General features: G+C 44.8%; 1 protein-coding gene across 3 annotated transcripts in view; it reads left to right on the top strand.

The window, feature by feature from the left end:
• Window positions 1-3851: 3851 nt before the first annotated feature.
• The window catches only part of PIWIL1 (piwi like RNA-mediated gene silencing 1), a 33510-nt gene continuing 19782 nt past the window's right edge, over window positions 3852-17579 (top strand). The window contains exons 1-7 of one of the 3 annotated variants that reach the window (XM_079956578.1): window positions 3852-3964; window positions 7985-8044; window positions 10887-10985; window positions 11842-11962; window positions 13150-13275; window positions 13573-13787; window positions 14232-14353. In XM_079956578.1, the coding sequence (XP_079812704.1) occupies window positions 10905-10985; window positions 11842-11962; window positions 13150-13275; window positions 13573-13787; window positions 14232-14353 (665 nt within the window). In that variant the 5' untranslated portion in view covers window positions 3852-3964; window positions 7985-8044; window positions 10887-10904. Of the gene's footprint in view, window positions 3965-7973; window positions 8114-10886; window positions 10986-11841; window positions 11963-13149; window positions 13276-13572; window positions 13788-14231; window positions 14354-17579 lie in introns of those variants that run through there. The other 2 variants (XM_079956579.1, XM_079956577.1) reach the window with 2 other exon arrangements.

The raw sequence follows: 17579 nt of genomic DNA, 5'->3' as shown, positions 1-17579 counted from the left end.
CTCCCTCTCTGGTGCTGCTGCAGTGAGGCGCTCGCCAGCCCACCGGCCCCTCCTGAGCGGGATATGGGTGGGCAGACGGGGTGGGTGGGGGAGAGGCGCCGGGTGAGGCGGGGCCAGCCGGCGGCGGCTGCCGCTGCGCGGGAGACACCCGCCCGCCTCATGCCCTGACAGGAGCCACCGCTGCGCCCGCGGGCGCCCTTGACGTGGCGCCCCTCATGCCCCCTCGAGAGGCATTGGGGGGCAGCGAGACTCCGCCGGGCCCCGCCCCTCACTCCGCGCTCGGTTTCAGGGCTGTCTTGCGAGGGGGCGGCGGGAAAAGGCTCTGAGGAGAACCTCACTCGCTGTCCCGCGTCGCTTTTCCTCAAATCGTTTTCCCTTTCCCTTAAGGAGACGGGGAGGTGAAGGGAGCCCACCTTCCTCCTCGCACGTGGCGAGTCGTCGGTGGAGAAACCACACACATTTGATATTCATAATAATAACAACAACAATAATAATAATGGTTTGAAATTTAAGACTCCCCCCCCCCAAGGAAAAGGCACTTTCTTGCCCTGCCCGTGGACCAGGAGGTCGTGGCGGGCGAGGCCTTCAGCAGCGGGGCCCTTATTCGCGCTGCCAGCCTGACCTTCACCCTCTTACATATAGAGCGGAAAGGAGATGCGGAGGTGCAAAGGCTTGCGGGGCAGAAGTAAGCCCCGCTGAGTTCATCAGGGGTGCCAACGTGAATACAGTATGATATTTGGGGGGGGGAGGCAGGTAAGCCCCGCCCTGCATTGTTTACCACATTGGCAATGCCCTTCAGCTGGGGGACTGGCCCCCTCAAATGTTTTATTGGGGGGCCTGAAGCAGTGGCGTAGCGTGGGGGTGCAGGGGGAGCCGGGCGCAACATCTTGGGGGGGCGCGCTCGCACTCGAGTGCTAAAATCCACGGGTTAGGGGGCGCAAATTACTTGCCTTGCCCCGGGTGCTGACAACCCACGCTACGCCACTGGGTCAACCACAGGCCTGGGGGCTCAATATGGATATCCAAACCTCTCTGTTTGACCCTCAGGAAATGCACCAGAACAAACACCCTACTTACCCAGCTTTTCACCCTCTCCATGAGCGTAACCAATGGAGCTGTCCCTCCTAGATCAAGTAAAACAATAGAAATACTTAACTGATCAATCACATCGGTTCTGCTCCCCCCCCAACAAAAGTCCTGCCCCCCACAAACCAAGTCCTGCCCCCCCCAAACAAAAATCCTGGCTATGCTCATAGCCTACAGTAAAAAGGTAAAGGGACCCCTGACCATTAGGTCCAGTCGTGGCCGACTCTGGGGTTGCGGCGCTCATCTCACTTTATTGGCCGAGGGAGCCGGCGTACAGCTTCTGGGTCATGTGGCCAGCATGACTAAGCCGCTTCTGGCAAACCAGAGCAGCACACAGAAACACTGGTTACCTTCCTGCCGGAGCAGTACCTATTTATCTACTTGCACTTTGACGTGCTTACGAACTGCTAGGTTGGCAGGAGCAGGGACTGAGCAACGGGAGCTCACCCCGTCGTGGGGATTTGAACCGCCAACCTTCTGATCAGCAAGCCCTAGGCTCAGTGGTTTAACCCACAGCGCCACCCGCATCCCTCCGATCGCCTACAGTACAGAGGTCAAATTTCCATAGGTTACTCCACTGGCGTGGACTCCCTTCGACGACTTCCCAGAATGGGATGGGGGCCCTTGATTGAAAAAGTTCACCAACACCTGTTCTATCCAGACTCCTCTCATCAAATCAGTAGGGTTGCCATACATCCAGATTTTCCTGGACATGACCGGGATTGATGCCTGGGGGGAATTTCTGAAAGGCTTTATCCTGGATGGGCAAGTCAATCGAAAAAAGAAAAAGCTCAAGAATTCTGGGGTCCTCCTAAAAAAAACCCTCAAACTAGGGTGTCCTGGTTTTTTACTTTTTGAAATATGGCAACCCTAAAATTGGTCAATTACTTCCTTGAGTGTTGATATTACTCGTTTTCTTTCCATTTGCTCCTTTCTATGGCATAGTTGTATTATGTTTTCATGGGTTATATGCAGAATACCGTATGTATGTGAATCATTTACCGCAGCTGCCACGTAATACTCTTCCCGCATGTGAAAAACCCAATCGTTTAGTGTGGCAGTGCCTGAACTTTGGGACTCCCTGCTGACATCAAGCAGAGACCTTCACTGTGCTCTTTTTGGTGCCTGCGAAAAACATTTCTGTTTAGGCCAGTGATGGCCAAACTCAGCCCTCCAGATGTTTTGGGACTACAATTCCCATCATCCCTAGCTAACAGGACCAGTGGTCAGGGATGATAGGAATTGTAGTCCCAAAACAGCTGGAGGGCCAAGTTTGGGCATCACTGGCTTAGGCAAACCTAATCATATGCTTAGAAAGTTGAGGTAATCTTAATCTACATTATCTTTTTAATTTATCTGATTTCTTGATTCACTGCTCCATCTGGTGGGAGAGACATATATTGCTTCCTAGCCACGTGCCAAACTTAAAAACAGAAGCCAACCTGCTAGCAATTGCCAACCAGCACAGGCAATTAAGCAGGTGCATCAAAACCACTTCAAAAAACTATGGGTTGCTAGATGGTTTTCTTTCTCTCTTTCATTAAAAAAACCTGTTTCCCGTCCAAGCTGGCCATGATTAAGAATCAGATGCTGGCGTTTGTTTGTTTATTAATACAGTAGTGTTTTAAAGACTAATTGATTTATTGATGCTTTATTATTTTATATGATTTCTGCTTTATTTGTGATGCTGCATTATGTTTTATTATTGTTTATAAGCCGCTTTCGGATTCGTTTGAATGAAAAGCGGCATTGAAATGTTGTTGTTTAGTCGTTTAGTCGTGTCCGACTCTTCGTGACCCCATGAATCAGAGCACACCAGGCACTTCTGTCCTCCACTGCCTCCCGCAGTTTGGTCAGACTGCGGTACTGAAATACAATAAATCAAATCAAACATTTCCTTCTTCCTCCCCACCTCACTTTCCTTTTGTGCCATGCCTTTTTAGATTGCAGTCCTGACAGTGATTGATTGATTAGTTATTTGGGGTCGCTGAAAATAGAACATTTTGTTTTATTAACAAATAGGAAAACTGTCCAATTAAAAAGATTAAGCGCTGCTATCGCTTCTAAATCCAGCGAACCTGAGGCTCTCTCTCCAGCGCGTCCGAAAACTCTGGGTCGCTTCGGTAACTTTCGGGACTCCTCGGTAGCTTTCGGTTCTTTCGCAGAGCGGGGTAAATACCGTACTCTTCCCAATGAGCCGCCGCCGGCTGCAACCGACCGGCTTCGGAAACGTTCGGCATCACATGCCTGTCAGAAGGAGCGGGAGGGACTGCGAGGTCACGAGGACCAATCAGAGCTCGGCGCGCTTCTCCCTCGCTTTCGAAGCTTTGCGAGAGTGATTCGTAAACGGAGTTCATCCGCGGAGAACACGCGCGTGGGAAAAAAATATTCCTAAACATAACGTCGTTATTATTTTATACCTTTCTTTTTTTTTCTTTTTTGCGACGAGGAATACGACCTAAAAAATAAAAAAGAGGCTGGGAGGGGGGGGGGGTCCGCGTGAGAAAAAGGGCCAACGGCACCGGGGATTCAAAGGGCGAGGTTCGTCACGTGACGCGGAGTGATATTCTTTTCTTTTGTGACGCCCACCCGAATTCTCTTCACAAGGTGGAAAGAGCCGTTAGGGCGTAGCCCCGGTCTTCTTTCTGTGTGGGCGTGTCTTATTTTAGAGTTGTGGGCGGGGTCAGCGGGCACGTGCTCCTCCCGGGGTGTATAAAAGGCCGTTTAACCGTCGCACCAACGCCTCTTAGGAGCGGTTGGAAGGCCCGTTCTAACGTCTCCCGGGGTTCGGTCGCTGGTGGGCGGGACAAAAGGGGCCGTGGGCGCTGGGGTGAAAAGGGGGTTCGCCCTTCCTCAAATTCTCAAGGCAAGTTCTCAGGTCCGCAGTGCCTCTGCACATGTGCAGAGTGCCTTCGCAAATGAAGTGTTTGTTTCGAGTTTTTGTTGCGTATTATGTGGGGTGGGGGAGTCGACGGCTCCCGCTCTCTTTGGGGTGTTCTAAATTAATTTTTAAACAGAAAAGAGGCTTATGGAAATAAGGTTAAGAAATTATGATTTTATGTGTTTGTTTCCATGTCGTTTTTGTTGTGTTTGTTAAAAAATTGGAAAATTAATAAAAAAAATTATTTTAAAAAAAAATTAATTAATTTTTAAACAATAATTACATTCAGGATTTTAAAATCGTTGTTTCTGTTATCATCAAGCCCTTAAGTTTATCAAGGCAGATGGTGGGAGGGTGTTGCCTCAGGCCTGCGGTGCCTCTGGGCATGTACAAAGAAGGTATTTGCTTTGGGTTTTGTGGGGTGGGGTGGGTTGATGGCTTTCTTAGCTCCCACATTATTTGGGATTTTTTTTTGTTTGTTTGTTTAAAACCCTTTAATTATCAAGACAGGTTGTGGAATGGTGGTGTCTTAGGCCTGCAGTGCCTCTGTGCACGTGCAGAGTGTCTCCACTTCGTTAATGAAAAAAGGTATTGGCTGTGGGGTGGGGTTGCCCCCCCTTTTTAGTTCCTGCATTATTTGTTGCTTTTAAAAACCTGTGTGTAAATATATATATATATATATATATGTATGGTTCCCTTGTAAATTGCCTTGGAAAACTTTAATATATAAAATTAGGGTATAAATAATTTTTTTAAAAAAGAAAGCTCTGTTAGAGCCAGATGCATATTAGATTATTGGACCTAAATTAGTTATTCCTACAGTGAGGGGGGAAAGTATTTGATCCCCTGCAAAATTTGCCCGTTTGCCCTTTGACAAAGAAATGACCAGTCCATAATTTTAATGGTAGGTTTATTGTAGCTGTGAGAGTTACAGATAGGTAGCCGTGTTGGTCTGCCATAGTCAAAACAAAATAAAAAAAATCCTTCCAGTAGCACCTTAAAGACCAACTAAGTTAGTTCTTGGTATGAGCTTTCGTGTGCATGCACACTTTTTCAGATACTTTAAGGTGCTACTGGAAGGAATTTTTTTATTTTGTTTTGACTGTAGCTGTGAGAAAGAGTAACGGGAAAAACCCCAGAAACTCAGAAGACAAGTCATATTGATGTGCATTATAATGAATGAAATAAGTATTTGATCCCTTTGCAAAAGATGACTTACGGTAGTACTTGGTGGCAAAACCCTTGGTGGCAATTACAGAGGTCAGACATTTCTTGTAGGTGGCCACCAAATTTGCACACATCTCAGGAGGTATTTTGTCCCACTCTTTGCAGATCCTCTCCAAGTCAGTAAGATTTTGAGGCTGATGTGTAGCTACTCGAACCTTTAGCTCCCTCCACATATTTTTGATGGGATTAAGGTCTGGAGACTGGCTAGGCCACTCCAGGACCTTCATGTGCTTCTTGAGCCACTCCTTTGTTGCCTTGGCCATGTGTTTTGGGTTATTGTCATGCTGGAATACCCATCCTCAACCCATTTTCAATGCCCTGGCTGAGAGAAGGAGGTGCTTGCCCAAGATTTGATGATACATGGTCCCGTCCATCGTCCCTTTGATGCGGTGAAGGTGTCCTGTCCCCTTAGCAGAAAAACACTCCCAAAGCGTATGTCCCCCTCCATGTTTGACAGTGGGGATGGTGTTCTTGGGGTCGTAGGCAGCATTCCTCCTTCTCCAAACAGGGCGAGTTGAGTTGAGTTGATGCCAAAGAGCTCGATTTTGGTCTCATCTGACCACAACACTTTCACCCAGTTCTCTGGGCCATTCAGATGTGCATTGACAAACTGCAGACGGGCCTGTGCATGTGCTGTCTTGAGCAAGGGGACCTGGTGGGCTCTGGAAGATCTCAGTCCTTCACGACGTAGTGAGTTACCAACTGTTTTTATGGTGATTATGGTCCCAGCTGCCCTGAGATCATTGACAAATTTCCCCCGTGTGGTTCTGGGCTGCTTCATCACCGTTCTGATCATTGCAACTCCACAAGATCTGACAGAGGTTGACTGTTATTTTGTGTTTCTTCCATTTGCGAATTATTGCACCAACTGTTGTCGCTTCACCAAGCTGCTTGGCTACTTCGGAATCTGCTGGATTGATTGCTTCTGTCATCAGGTGTCTTTTGTACAGGTACTGTAACGAGCTGGGATTACAGGTAACACCTCTCCCTTACAGCAGGTGCTTCTAATCTCAGCTTGTTACATACAGTGAAAATACCGGGTAGCCTGACATCTGGCTGGTTGATAGGGGATCAAATACTTATTTCACTCATTATAATGCACATCAATCTCTGACTCTTGTCTTCTGAGTTTCTGGGCTTTTTCCTGTTACTCGGTTTCTCACAGCTACAAGAAACCTACCATTAAAATTATGGACTGGTCATTTCTTCGCCAGAGGGCGAACGGGCAAATTTAGCAGGGGAACAAATATCCCCCCCCCCACTGTAGCTTCTCATTGATCTCAGTTTGGCGTACTATTACAATTAGTCATGATTATCAGTTTCTGTAGATCTACTGTTGAGTATGATTAAAATTGGATACATGTCCATGTATCTACTCTTGAGTTTACATTACAAATACAAGCAAACGTTTATTCCATAATACTGTAGGGTTTTTTAAATGTAAACATTACACAGTAATATGCAGCAGTGTGTATTTTGTGTGTTTGAGTCATTTACATGTGTACTCAAAAGAAGGTTGATGGGACTTATTCTCAGGTAAACTGCAATCATGGAAGTACATCCAGTGTTAGTCATGTTTATTGATTTCATTGCGTCTGCTCTGGATTTAACTTTGACCCATTAATTTTGGTGGGTTTAGTCTTAAGTTGATGTTAGTTGGGCATAGCCCATGCATGTGTTTGTGATATTGAAGATGCTTTGTGTCCCATTAATTTAATACACATTTTTATTTAGTTTATATACTGCCATTCGTTCAAAGTCTAGGGTGGGATATAATTTACTATATTGTTTGGATTTTATAATATATCTGGCCAACTCTTTTCTAGGATCATTCCAAAGAGACAAAACAAAAAGATTATATTGAGTTTATACTGTACATCTGACTTGAGAGTTTGTGAGTTCACAGTAGTTTTATCAGTAACCATCTCTCAAAAGTAAGAGTATTGAAATCAGTACAGTGGTGGCCCGCAAGACGAATGCCTCGCAAGACGAAAAACTCGCTAGACGAAAGAGTTTTCCGTTTTTTGAGTTGTTCCGCAAGACGAATTTCCCTATGGGCTTGCTTCGCAAGACGAAACGTCTTGCAAGTTCTTGCGAGTTTGTTTCCTTTTTCTTAAAGCCGCTAATAGCCGTGCTTCGCAAGACGAAGAGACTCGCGGAACGGATTAATTTCATCTTGCGAGGCACCACTGTACACTTACCGTAAGGCATGGTTAACATAGGTCCTTCGATTTCAACAGATTTCTTCTTACAGACCGTATCCACACTTACCTTTTGCTCCATGTGTGACTTCTCTTGCTCATGACTTTCCCTATGAAAACCTGCTCTTTAGAGCTGAAGTGCAACAAATGGCAATTCAGGTTTTCCACAGATTCTCATTTGTTGTAAACCATGCATGGGAAACATGGAGGAGATATCTTTACTGTAGTTGGCTACACAACAAAGAAACTACTTGTTGCTGTTGCTTTTCCCTAAAAACAGAACTTTATGATATTAAATATGACAATAATATAATATTCTACAGCTGCACTTACTTGTGTCTGTGTCTGATATTGCATTCAAACTGGTGAGTGAATGGTACAGCAGTTGAAGAGGGGTTGGGAAATGTATGTAAAAATAAGAATACAGAAAGGAGAGGGGTTGAGTGGAGAATGTGGAGTGAGGAGAAAAGTAGGAAAGGAGGAAGAAATAGGTCAGAAATCCAGAAAAATTTAGTAACAGGTCTGGAGTAAACTTTTTAATGTTAATTTTAACTGAAAGTTTCATTTATATTCTCCCTTTTCTCAAAAGGAGCTCAAGGTGGTGTACGTGCTGCTTTTCTCCATTTTATCCTTGCAACAATCCTGTGAGGTAGGTTTTGGGGAGTGGAGGTGTGGTGAGCTGGCAGCTGTGGGAAGCACCTCCTTTGTGTGGCATAGGGTGAGCCGTTGGGGTAAGATCTCCCTTGTGGACTTTTGTGGGTCGGTAGGGTTCCCCATAGTGGGACGCAGGTGGCGCTATGGGTTAAAGCCTCAGCGCCTAGGGCTTGCCGATCGAAAGGTCGGCGGTTCGAATCCCTGCGGCGGGGTGCGCTCCCGCTGCTCGGTCCCAGCGTCTGCCAACCTAGCAGTTCGAAAGCACCTCCGGGTGCAAGTAGATAAATAGGGACCGCTTACCAGCAGGAAGGTAAACGGCGTTTCCGTGTGCGGCTCTGGCTCGCCAGAGCAGCGATGTCATGCTGGCCACATGACCCGGAAGTGTCTCCGGACAGCGCTGGCCCCTGGCCTCTTAAGTGAGATGGGCGCACAACCCCAGAGTCTGTCAAGACTGGCCCGTACGGGCAGGGGTACCTTTACCTTTACCTTAGGGTTCCCCATGTGCTGTTTCCATTTAATCTAACTTGTGTAAAATGAAGGTTACAATCTTCATACCAAAGCAGTGATAACCCCAAGCCTTTTTCGTCAGAGGTTATAAGTGCACTCATTTCTACGTGAAAGGGAGTTTCCTTGAGTTATATATGGCTTAATTCTAAATAATGGGAGCCTTAAAATAGAATTTTATAAGCCCCATGGGACACAGTGTCTTAGAGCTAGGCATATCTGTATCTAGTGGTTTCTATAAATTCCAGTGAATTTTACTTTGAAGCTTCACAGCCTGCTAAATTAGCTTCCAAAAGTTGCTAGTTTAGATAAGAAATTGCTAGCTTACTGGGGGCTCGGCAGAAGAAGGATGTTAGAATTATGTCCCTCTGGCAGCCTGCTTGGTTTCATTGCGGAGGAAAATGACAATTTTAAACAGCAGCAGAAGTTTGAGTAAAGCACGGATTGATAGGTCGGCAAGTGGCAATTTTCAGCAGTGGCAGAGGTTTGAGTAAAATGAGCAGGGGGGGATGGGAGCTTATGTAGGAATTGTGTAAGCTTTTTGGTGTTAGCTGCTAGGGCTGGGTGATATATTGTCCAAAACTAGTTCAAAGTCCCTTTAGTGATACTGGTTTCATAATTTGACCTGGCAATATATTGTGAATCACTGTGTGTTCGTGTGCTATGCAAAAGTAATAATGTGGGGGAAACCGTGAAACCATCCAATGCTTCTACATAGCTCCATCCTTTTTACAGACAGTGTGACATATCAGTATATCATGATGTTAAGCTGATGATCTATCGCGATGCTGAAAACCAGATATCGCCCAGCTGTATTATCTTCCTAGTTGTACCCATTGCTGCTATTTTGCTTTGTTAAATCATGTTTCTTTTAAAAAAGCAACCTTTACTCAAAATCCTGCCATTGTTTAAAACAGCCATTTTCCTTTGTGTGCTTCCCTTCTTGTTTTACTCAAAACTCCCATTCCTCAGATGCCTTGTGTGAGAAAGGAAGGACATGAACCTTTACATAATGTGTTTCACTCCTGGTACCATTAGCATGAAATTCCCGATTTAGTGTAGTAATTTAGATGATATTTTTATTAACAAGCAAACACCCTTGTATGTGCAACATCGTCAACTGAACATAACCTTCCCTAACTGAATGAGCTAACTGACAAGCTTGCTCATAGGAGTCTATTCATCTTAAAAGCATGTATAAATAAAAATAATAATAATGGTTTGTGTGTGCAAAGTGGGCTGCGGAATAGCAGAGGAGGGGTAATGAGAATGGTGTGCAGGGGAGAGTTGAAAAAAGAAAGGCAATAGAAAAAGTGACGGTGGAAATGGAGTGTACAGGGGGTTGTGAAAAGGAAGTAGGCAGCATGGGGATGGGATTGAAGATGAAAGATCGGAAGAATAGTGGGTGAAAAGCAAGCTTAGAAGTTGCATGGTGGGAAGGGAGAGACCAATGGAGTTAATGTGGAGGGAATAGCAGTGGAGTTGGTGAGCAGGGGCAAAACCCCTAGTTAATAATGTTCAATAAAATGCAGCATGATTCTGGCTAGAATCATGCAGTGTGACGCTTTCCTAAAACAAAGTTAATAAAAGAATTTGCTACGATGTTTTAAAGATTTGGGTGCATAAACCAAAGCTGATTCCCGCAAACATGATAGAATAAACTTAATCTTAGAGGAGTCCACTCAAAATGCAAATTGCTGCGTACATGCGCTGCTTGTTCAGTGCTTTTTAACATCTGACAAATTGGATAGTAAACTGAACAGTGTGCTGTCAAAATGAAATACAAGAGAAATGATTTTATTTTAATGCAAAAGTGGTGAGAGCACATTTATTACATCACAATTTTGATAAAACTGATAAATATTAAACATATATCAGATGCTTTCTAGCATAGCACTTAAAATATAAGTTGAACATTTTTTCCAAATACCATGGTATTGTGTAAGCTCAGCAAACTATTCAGGGGCCAAGTTAACACAATTTTTTCCCTATAGGACAAAAAACCATGGGGGTCTTTTGAATGAGAAAAAAGCTAATGTAGGGAAGTGACTAAGCAGCCCTTTCTGCATTTCCTCCACTGAAACCTTCAGCCTTTGTTTTGTGTTGGTTTCAGTGTTGGAGAAAAAGTATGAGACTATTAATCTGTAGTTTGCCCTTTATTTTTAAAGGATTCTTTGAGCATCTTCTAATAGTGCTCAAAGACTTTTCCATTTGTTGTCCAGAAATTAGAATGAGCCAGTGTGTGGCTTTAGCTTGAATGCTGGTGGATAATTTTTTTACCTTATTGGAATATGAGGGAATCAAAATGTGTCCATTTCACTTAATAATTGCAGCTTGTTACTTGAGCGACCATGTCTGGTAGAGCCAGAGCCAGAGCAAGGGGAAGGGCCCGTGGCCAGGAGACTGCTACGCCTATAGTAGGAGTACCTATGGTGAGTGTTTAAAAGCTTAAGGATTGGATATTTAGATGTAGGGAGTGTTGATTCATGCATAGTTTTATATTCCATTGCTTTAAGTTTTCTTTAAAGCTTCTTTAAAAGTCATTGGATGGTTAATAAAAATAGCCCACTGAAACTATTCCAGTGAAGCTTTGACTTTGTGCCCAAGAGTCAACACAAGTGTTTTTATTTTCCATTTGTGGGCTTTGATAAGGTGTTCAATAACTCAGGTGACATAAGCTTAATAAGAAATGATACTCAGATTTTCAGAGTTACGCTTCCTTCTCTGGCTTTCCTCTTTTTTTGTAAAGGATCTTTGTGTGTCATCCTCATACCTTCCACAATGTTTTTCCTTCCCTTTTGTTGTCTGGCATGGTTGCTAGTGGCCAAAGGTCAACCCTCAGGGACAGCAAAAGAAGAAGACTGGTTGGATTGGTGGGGAGTGGGTTTAATACCATTGTTTCTGCTGGCTTGTTGGCCACTGCAGGTCCTTCACAAAAGGTTTTCTAGGAGGTTCATTCCTTGTGTCCAGATTGCTGGCCATATTATTGGAGCGGGTGGGTCTCCATGAGTCCCTCTGCACAAGAGTAGGAAGGAGCCTTCTTGCCAGTTCAGAAGCCATAGTATCACAGGCAGCTGTTGGTACTCAAGTCAACCTCCAGATTGGGGCCTGTCTGGAACTTTTAGCAGAGTCTTCTTCACCTAGAACAACCACCTAACCTTTTATAACCCACAAATCTCCCTGTCATGGGTAGTTTTAGGAGTTGAGTCATATCTGGATGCCTCTTTCACTTTGGATATTCATGGTGAGTGGCCAGCATTCTTTTCTAATTGTTATTGAATTATCTAGGTTCAGGCACCTACCCATATGCAAACTGCAGCTCAGCAACCTGAAGCTGAGCCACCAGCTGAAGGAGAACTAATTGGGCGTGGGCGGCAAAAAAGAGGACCTGTTGCACCAAGATCGCAAGGTAAGTGCAGCAGAAGACCACTGTTGTTCAAAAGAGCCTGTTCTCTCCATATTATGTTGCTGTTTGGATTAGCATTAGATTTCAAGAAGTTTCAGTTAATTAGTGTTTAGCTTTTTCTGTTTTCTGCTGTGATACTGCCAGTTTGGATTTGCTATGAGAAGGAAGATTTACTGCTGAGAGTTTATGAAATGTGGAAATAAAACAAGTTATTTATTTTACAATATTTATATAATACAAGAGTTTAAATTATAATCTTGCAGTCCTAACTGCATAATCATTTGTGTGCAGTGCTTATATATCTATGCTTCAGTTTCAACATTGTCTGGTACTACCCCAAGCACTTATTGAAAAACTTCTCCCTTTGCTTCAGGTAGCGTTGAAAGTAGTGTTGGTACTGTGGGCTATCTCTAATCTTGTTGTTGTTTAGTCGTGTCCTACTCTTCATGATCCCATGGACCAGAGCACGCCAGGCACTCCTGTCTTCCACTGCCTCCCGCAGTTTGGTCAAACTCATACTGGTAGCTTCGAGAACACTATCCAAATATCTCGTCCTCTGTCTTTCCCTTCTCCTTGTGCCCTCCATTTTTCCCAACATCAGGGTCTTTTCCAGGGAGTCTACTCTTCTCATTAGGTGGCCAATGTATTGGAGTCTCAGCTTCAGGATCTGTCCTTCCAGTGAGCACTCAGGGCTGATTTCCTTCAGAATGGAGAGGTTTGATCTTCTTGCAGTCCATGGGACTCTCAAGAGTCTCCTCCAGCACCATAATTGAAAAGCATCAATTCTTCGGCGATCAGCCTTCTTTATGGTCCAGCTCTCACTTCCATATATCACTACTGGGAAAACCATAGCTTTAACTATATGGACTTTTGTTGGCAAGGTGATGTCTCTGCTTCACTGCCTCCATTTCTTCCCTTTCTATTTGCCAGGAGGTGATGGGACCAGTGGCCATGATCTTTGTTTTTTTAGTGTTGAGCTTCAAACCATATTTTGCACTCTCCTCGTTCACCCTCATTAAAAGGTTCTTTAATTCCTCCTCACTTTCTGCCATCAAGGTTGTTTCATCAACTCTGGGTTGCCAAGAGATGCAGTATTAAGATTTAGCTGACCGAAATTTCTTGCTGATACTCGGGGGGGGGGGGGGGGGCTAAACAAGTGCAAGTCATGATGGTTCCTCCCAAAATTGCAGAACTTCAGATTTCAGCTGGTTTTCAAGAAATGTCATTGGGAGAAAGAGGTGGACGCCGCAGAGACTTCCATGACCTTGGTGTAAATACTCGTCAATCAATGGCACATGTTAAAGACTCTAAAACAGGTACACGATTCTAAAGCATACGAATGTGTAAATTATAAGTGCTATGCAATAATAAATAAGGATGCTGTATTCCTTTCTAATTTAGCAGCTGCTCTGTTGAACTCCCAAACCACTATTTAAATTTCCAAGTGGGCAGAGAAAGCTAAATGAAGGCCAGTGTGGGAGGGGGAGGAAAGGGAGTCCAAGGCTCACCATGACTGTATTAAATTCCGGTGGGGCTCTTGGAGTTCTGTTCTATGACTACTAACTTCTCTGCTAGCAAGAGATGGCTGATAGCAGCTGGATGCCTTTCTTCAGGTGCTTCAGGTACTCTGATAAAATTAAGCACAAACCATTTTCGGCTGACTTCTCGTCCGCAATGGGCCTTGTTCCAATACCACATTGACTACAATCCACAAATGGAAGCCCGGCGTCTTCGTTCAGCTTTGCTGTTTCAGCACGAGGACCTAATAGGGCGGACACATGCTTTTGATGGGACAATTTTGTTCTTGCCAAAGAAACTGGAAAACAAGGTATGGTGGCTCTAAAGTTCTTAAAATCTAATTATGCCTAAACTTTCTAACACAATAGTCACACTGCATCTTCTACGCTATGTGTGCTTTTCACCTTGGCTCTGAAGTTCAGGGTGGTCATAGCAACAAGCTCAAATGGCTTGAGATGTGTATTCTGTTTGCTGCTGGGTGCTTTATTGGTTTATGCTGTGAACACATTTGCAAACTAGAGAAACTTATGAGCACCACATGTCAACTAAAACCAGGCAAACACTGATAGAATGCTTCTTTGAGGTCTAATTTTGCTGGGAGGTGGGTGAGGAAGGTATCCTGTGGGTACCAGGAAGGGACTCTGTGGGCACAGGCACCAAATTGGCAACAACCATTCTTAAGGGATTGACCTGTGCGTCCCCTTGTTGTAAAGCAAAATCTTAAGATATTTAACTTGTCACTTAATATTCTCAGGTTTCTGAAGTGTTTAGTCAGACCCGACAAGGAGAGACTGTGAAGATTACAATCACTTTAACCAATGAGCTGCCATCTACTTCACCTACATGCCTACAGTTTTACAACATTATTTTTAGAAGGTTGGCTTTCAGTGTTGATTTCCGTGAAAGAAAGTAATACTAGTGATGGGACAGCAGTATGTTTATTTTGATAGCTCATATTGGTCTTCTGTTTGTGGTGAGCCAGATTTTTTAATGCACTGTAAGTCAGCTAGCTTTATTACTCTGAAATACTCTCCTCCACTGAGTGGAGTGAGTTTTTCCTATTTGCTTCTGTAGGCAGGGCCATACAAAATCACCTAGTTTTTATCCTGCTTGCTTTATAGTGACAGTGTGTTGAAAGAACACCTGCTCAGTTGATGCTAGCTTCTTCAGGGCAACATCCTGGATAGTTGCTCTTCATTGTGCTCCAGGGTGAGAAGGGAGTGGGCTGCTTTAGCTGTCTCTCCATTTTCTGGCAGTAGTACACTTGACAACCACATGTTTTGTGGATTTTTGGTATTAGTGACATGCTCCTCAACAAAACTTATTGCTATTGCTACCTTTCAGGTTCTCCATAACAGTGTGGTTGGAAGGAAATGGTTGTGGGGATGATCCTAAGTGTTGTTGCCTGTGTAAAATCTATATACAGTGGTACCTCAGATTACCGTAAATTTCGCTCCATAACACGCAGATTTTTCCTCCTAGAAAGTAAGGGGAAATGTCTGTGCGTGTTATGGAGCGAATGCCTACAGATGGCGGGGGAATCTGCTGCAGTTGTGAGCAGTCCGTGGCTCGCTTTGAAACAGCAAAGCGGGTGTAAGCGGCTCCTGTCAGCGAGCCGAGCTGGGGAGGAGGGAGAGAAGCAGAGCGGGCTTGGCTGCTTTAAAACAACCCCGTCCTCTATGTTCCTCTCTCCTCCCCACTGAGCTGCTAAGTAGCAGCAAAGCTTTTCAGCCAGCCTAGCCGGGAGGAGGGAGAGAAGCAGAGGGGGTTGGCTGCTTTAAAACAACCCTGTGCTCTCTGTCCCTGCCTGCAGTTTTTTGCTGTCCGATTTTGGATTAGCCACTGTAGGGGCTGTGTGTGTGTGTGCTTGAGCTATCGTTCTCCTCCTCCTGCTTCCCGTTCACTCTCCCTGCGCCCCTGTGCTCTCCCTCCGACTTTAGAATTGACACTCTGTGTGTCTGTGTGTGTGTGTGTGAGAGAGGGCTCCTTCTCCTCCTCCTGCTTCCCGTTCACTCTCCCTGCGCTCTCCCTCTTTAGAATTGACACTCTGTGTGTCTCTGTGTGTGTGTGTGTGAGAGAGAGAGAGGGCTCCTTCTTCTCTTGCTTCCCGTTCACTCCCCCAGCGCCCCTGCGACTTCCAGCGCCCTGCAACTTTAGGGCCAGTTCTCTCTCTGCGTGTGTGTGTGTTTTGACCTCACTGCGCTTGTTGGGGGGAGAGTGTTGGTCGCTATTTTTCTTGATTTGTCTCAGAGTGGTTACTATCATGGTTTCCTTGCTGGGGAGGAGGGAGAGACGCAGAGCCTGCTTGTTCTAAAGGAGCAAAGCCGGAGAGGAGCCTCTCCTGCATTATCAGCAGCATCCTTCTCCACACCCCCCACGCGTGCTCCTTGTCCCTTGAGTTCTTTTCCTTCCCTCCCCACTTAAAATGTGGTTACAAAGCACGGATCCACATGGATCCTCAGGATTTTTGCACTAGGTCACCGCAAATTCACCATCAGATCACATAGCATATCCATGGCTACAGCCTGCACCAAAAAACACACGCACCCACTGTTTCATGGGGCCGCAATGGCGCAAAAACGTGGTTACAAATCATGGATCCACATGGATCCTCAGGATTTTTGCATTGGGCTACCCCAAACTCGGGACGCAGGTGGCGCTGTGGGTTAAAGCCTCAGCGCCTAGGACTTGCCGATCGAAAGATCGGCGGTTCGAATCCCTGCGGCGGGGTGCGCTCCCGCTGCTCGGTCCCAGCGCCTGCCAACCTAGCAGTTCGAAAGCACCTCCGGGTGCAAGTAGATAAATAGGGACCGCTTACCAGCGGGAAGGTAAACGGCGTTTCCGTGTGCGGCTCTGGCCCGTCAGAGCAGCAATGTCACGCTGGCCACGTGACCCGGAAGTGTCTCAGGACAGCGCTGGCCCCTGGCCTCTTAAGTGAGATGGGCGCACAACTCCAGAGTCTGTCAAGACTGGCCCGTATGGGCAGGGGTACCTTTACCTTTACCTTTACCCCAAACTCACCGTCACATCACATGTCTGTGGCCACAGCATGAACCACAAAAATCATACATCCACTGTTTCGTTTAGAATATTTTTTTCTTGTTTTCCTCCTCTAAAAACTACGTGCGTGTTATGGTCAGGTGCGTGTTATAGAGCGAAAAATACGGTAAGTACTTAATTCTTTCCGGAGGTCCGTTCTTAACCTGAAACGGTTCTTTTTTTTTTTTTTTAATAAATATTTATTGAGATTTTTTAAATACAAAAATGCAAAAATAATAAACAATATAACATGTATCATAACATCTTTTCAAAACTTCTTTGGACTCCCTCACGTCTCTCGCTCCCACTTGCATCATTATAAAACTTTTTCCAGCAATTTATCAACTTGTTTACATTCTTAAGTCTCATTCATTTAATTTAGTCTAATTCTCCAAAAAAATTATATTTTTCTCAATCTCATTTATCATCCAGATTACATCTAGTTTAGTGGTGCTCAATTCTTTATGATCTGGCATCCTTCTTAACATTCAACCAAATTACAGTGTTTTTGTAAATAAATCCTAAATTTCTTCCAGTCTTCTTCAACCCTCTCCTCTCCCAGGTCTCGGATTCTGCCGGTCATCTCAGCCAATTCCATATAGTCTATCAGTTGCATCTGCCATTCTTCCAGCGTGGGTAAATCTTGGGTTTTCCAATGCTTAGCGATGAGTATCCTTGCTGCCGTTGTTGCATACAGGAAAAAAGTTCTGTCCTTCTTTATCACCCTCTGGCCGACAATACCCAAGAGGAAGGCCTCTGGTTTCTTAGGGAAAGTATACTTAAATACCTTTTTCAACTCATTATATATCATTTCCCAGAAGGCCTTCACTCTAGGGCACGTCCACCAGAGGTGAAAGAATGTTCCTTCATTTCCTTTACATTTCCAGCATTTGTTATCAGACAAATGGTATATTTTGGCAAGTTTAACTGGGGTCATGTACCATCTATATATCATTTTCATTACATTTTCCTTCAAAGCATTACATGCAGTGAAGTTCAACCCAGTGGTCCACAACCTTTCCCAGTCCTCAAACATAATGTTATACCCAATATCCTGTGCCCA

Source organism: Podarcis cretensis, assembly GCF_951804945.1.
Source record: "Podarcis cretensis genome assembly, chromosome: 16".
Classification (NCBI taxonomy): Eukaryota; Metazoa; Chordata; class Lepidosauria; order Squamata; family Lacertidae; genus Podarcis; species Podarcis cretensis.
Note: the sequence above shows the minus strand (reverse complement) of the source record. Positions and strands in the feature narration are given on the sequence as shown.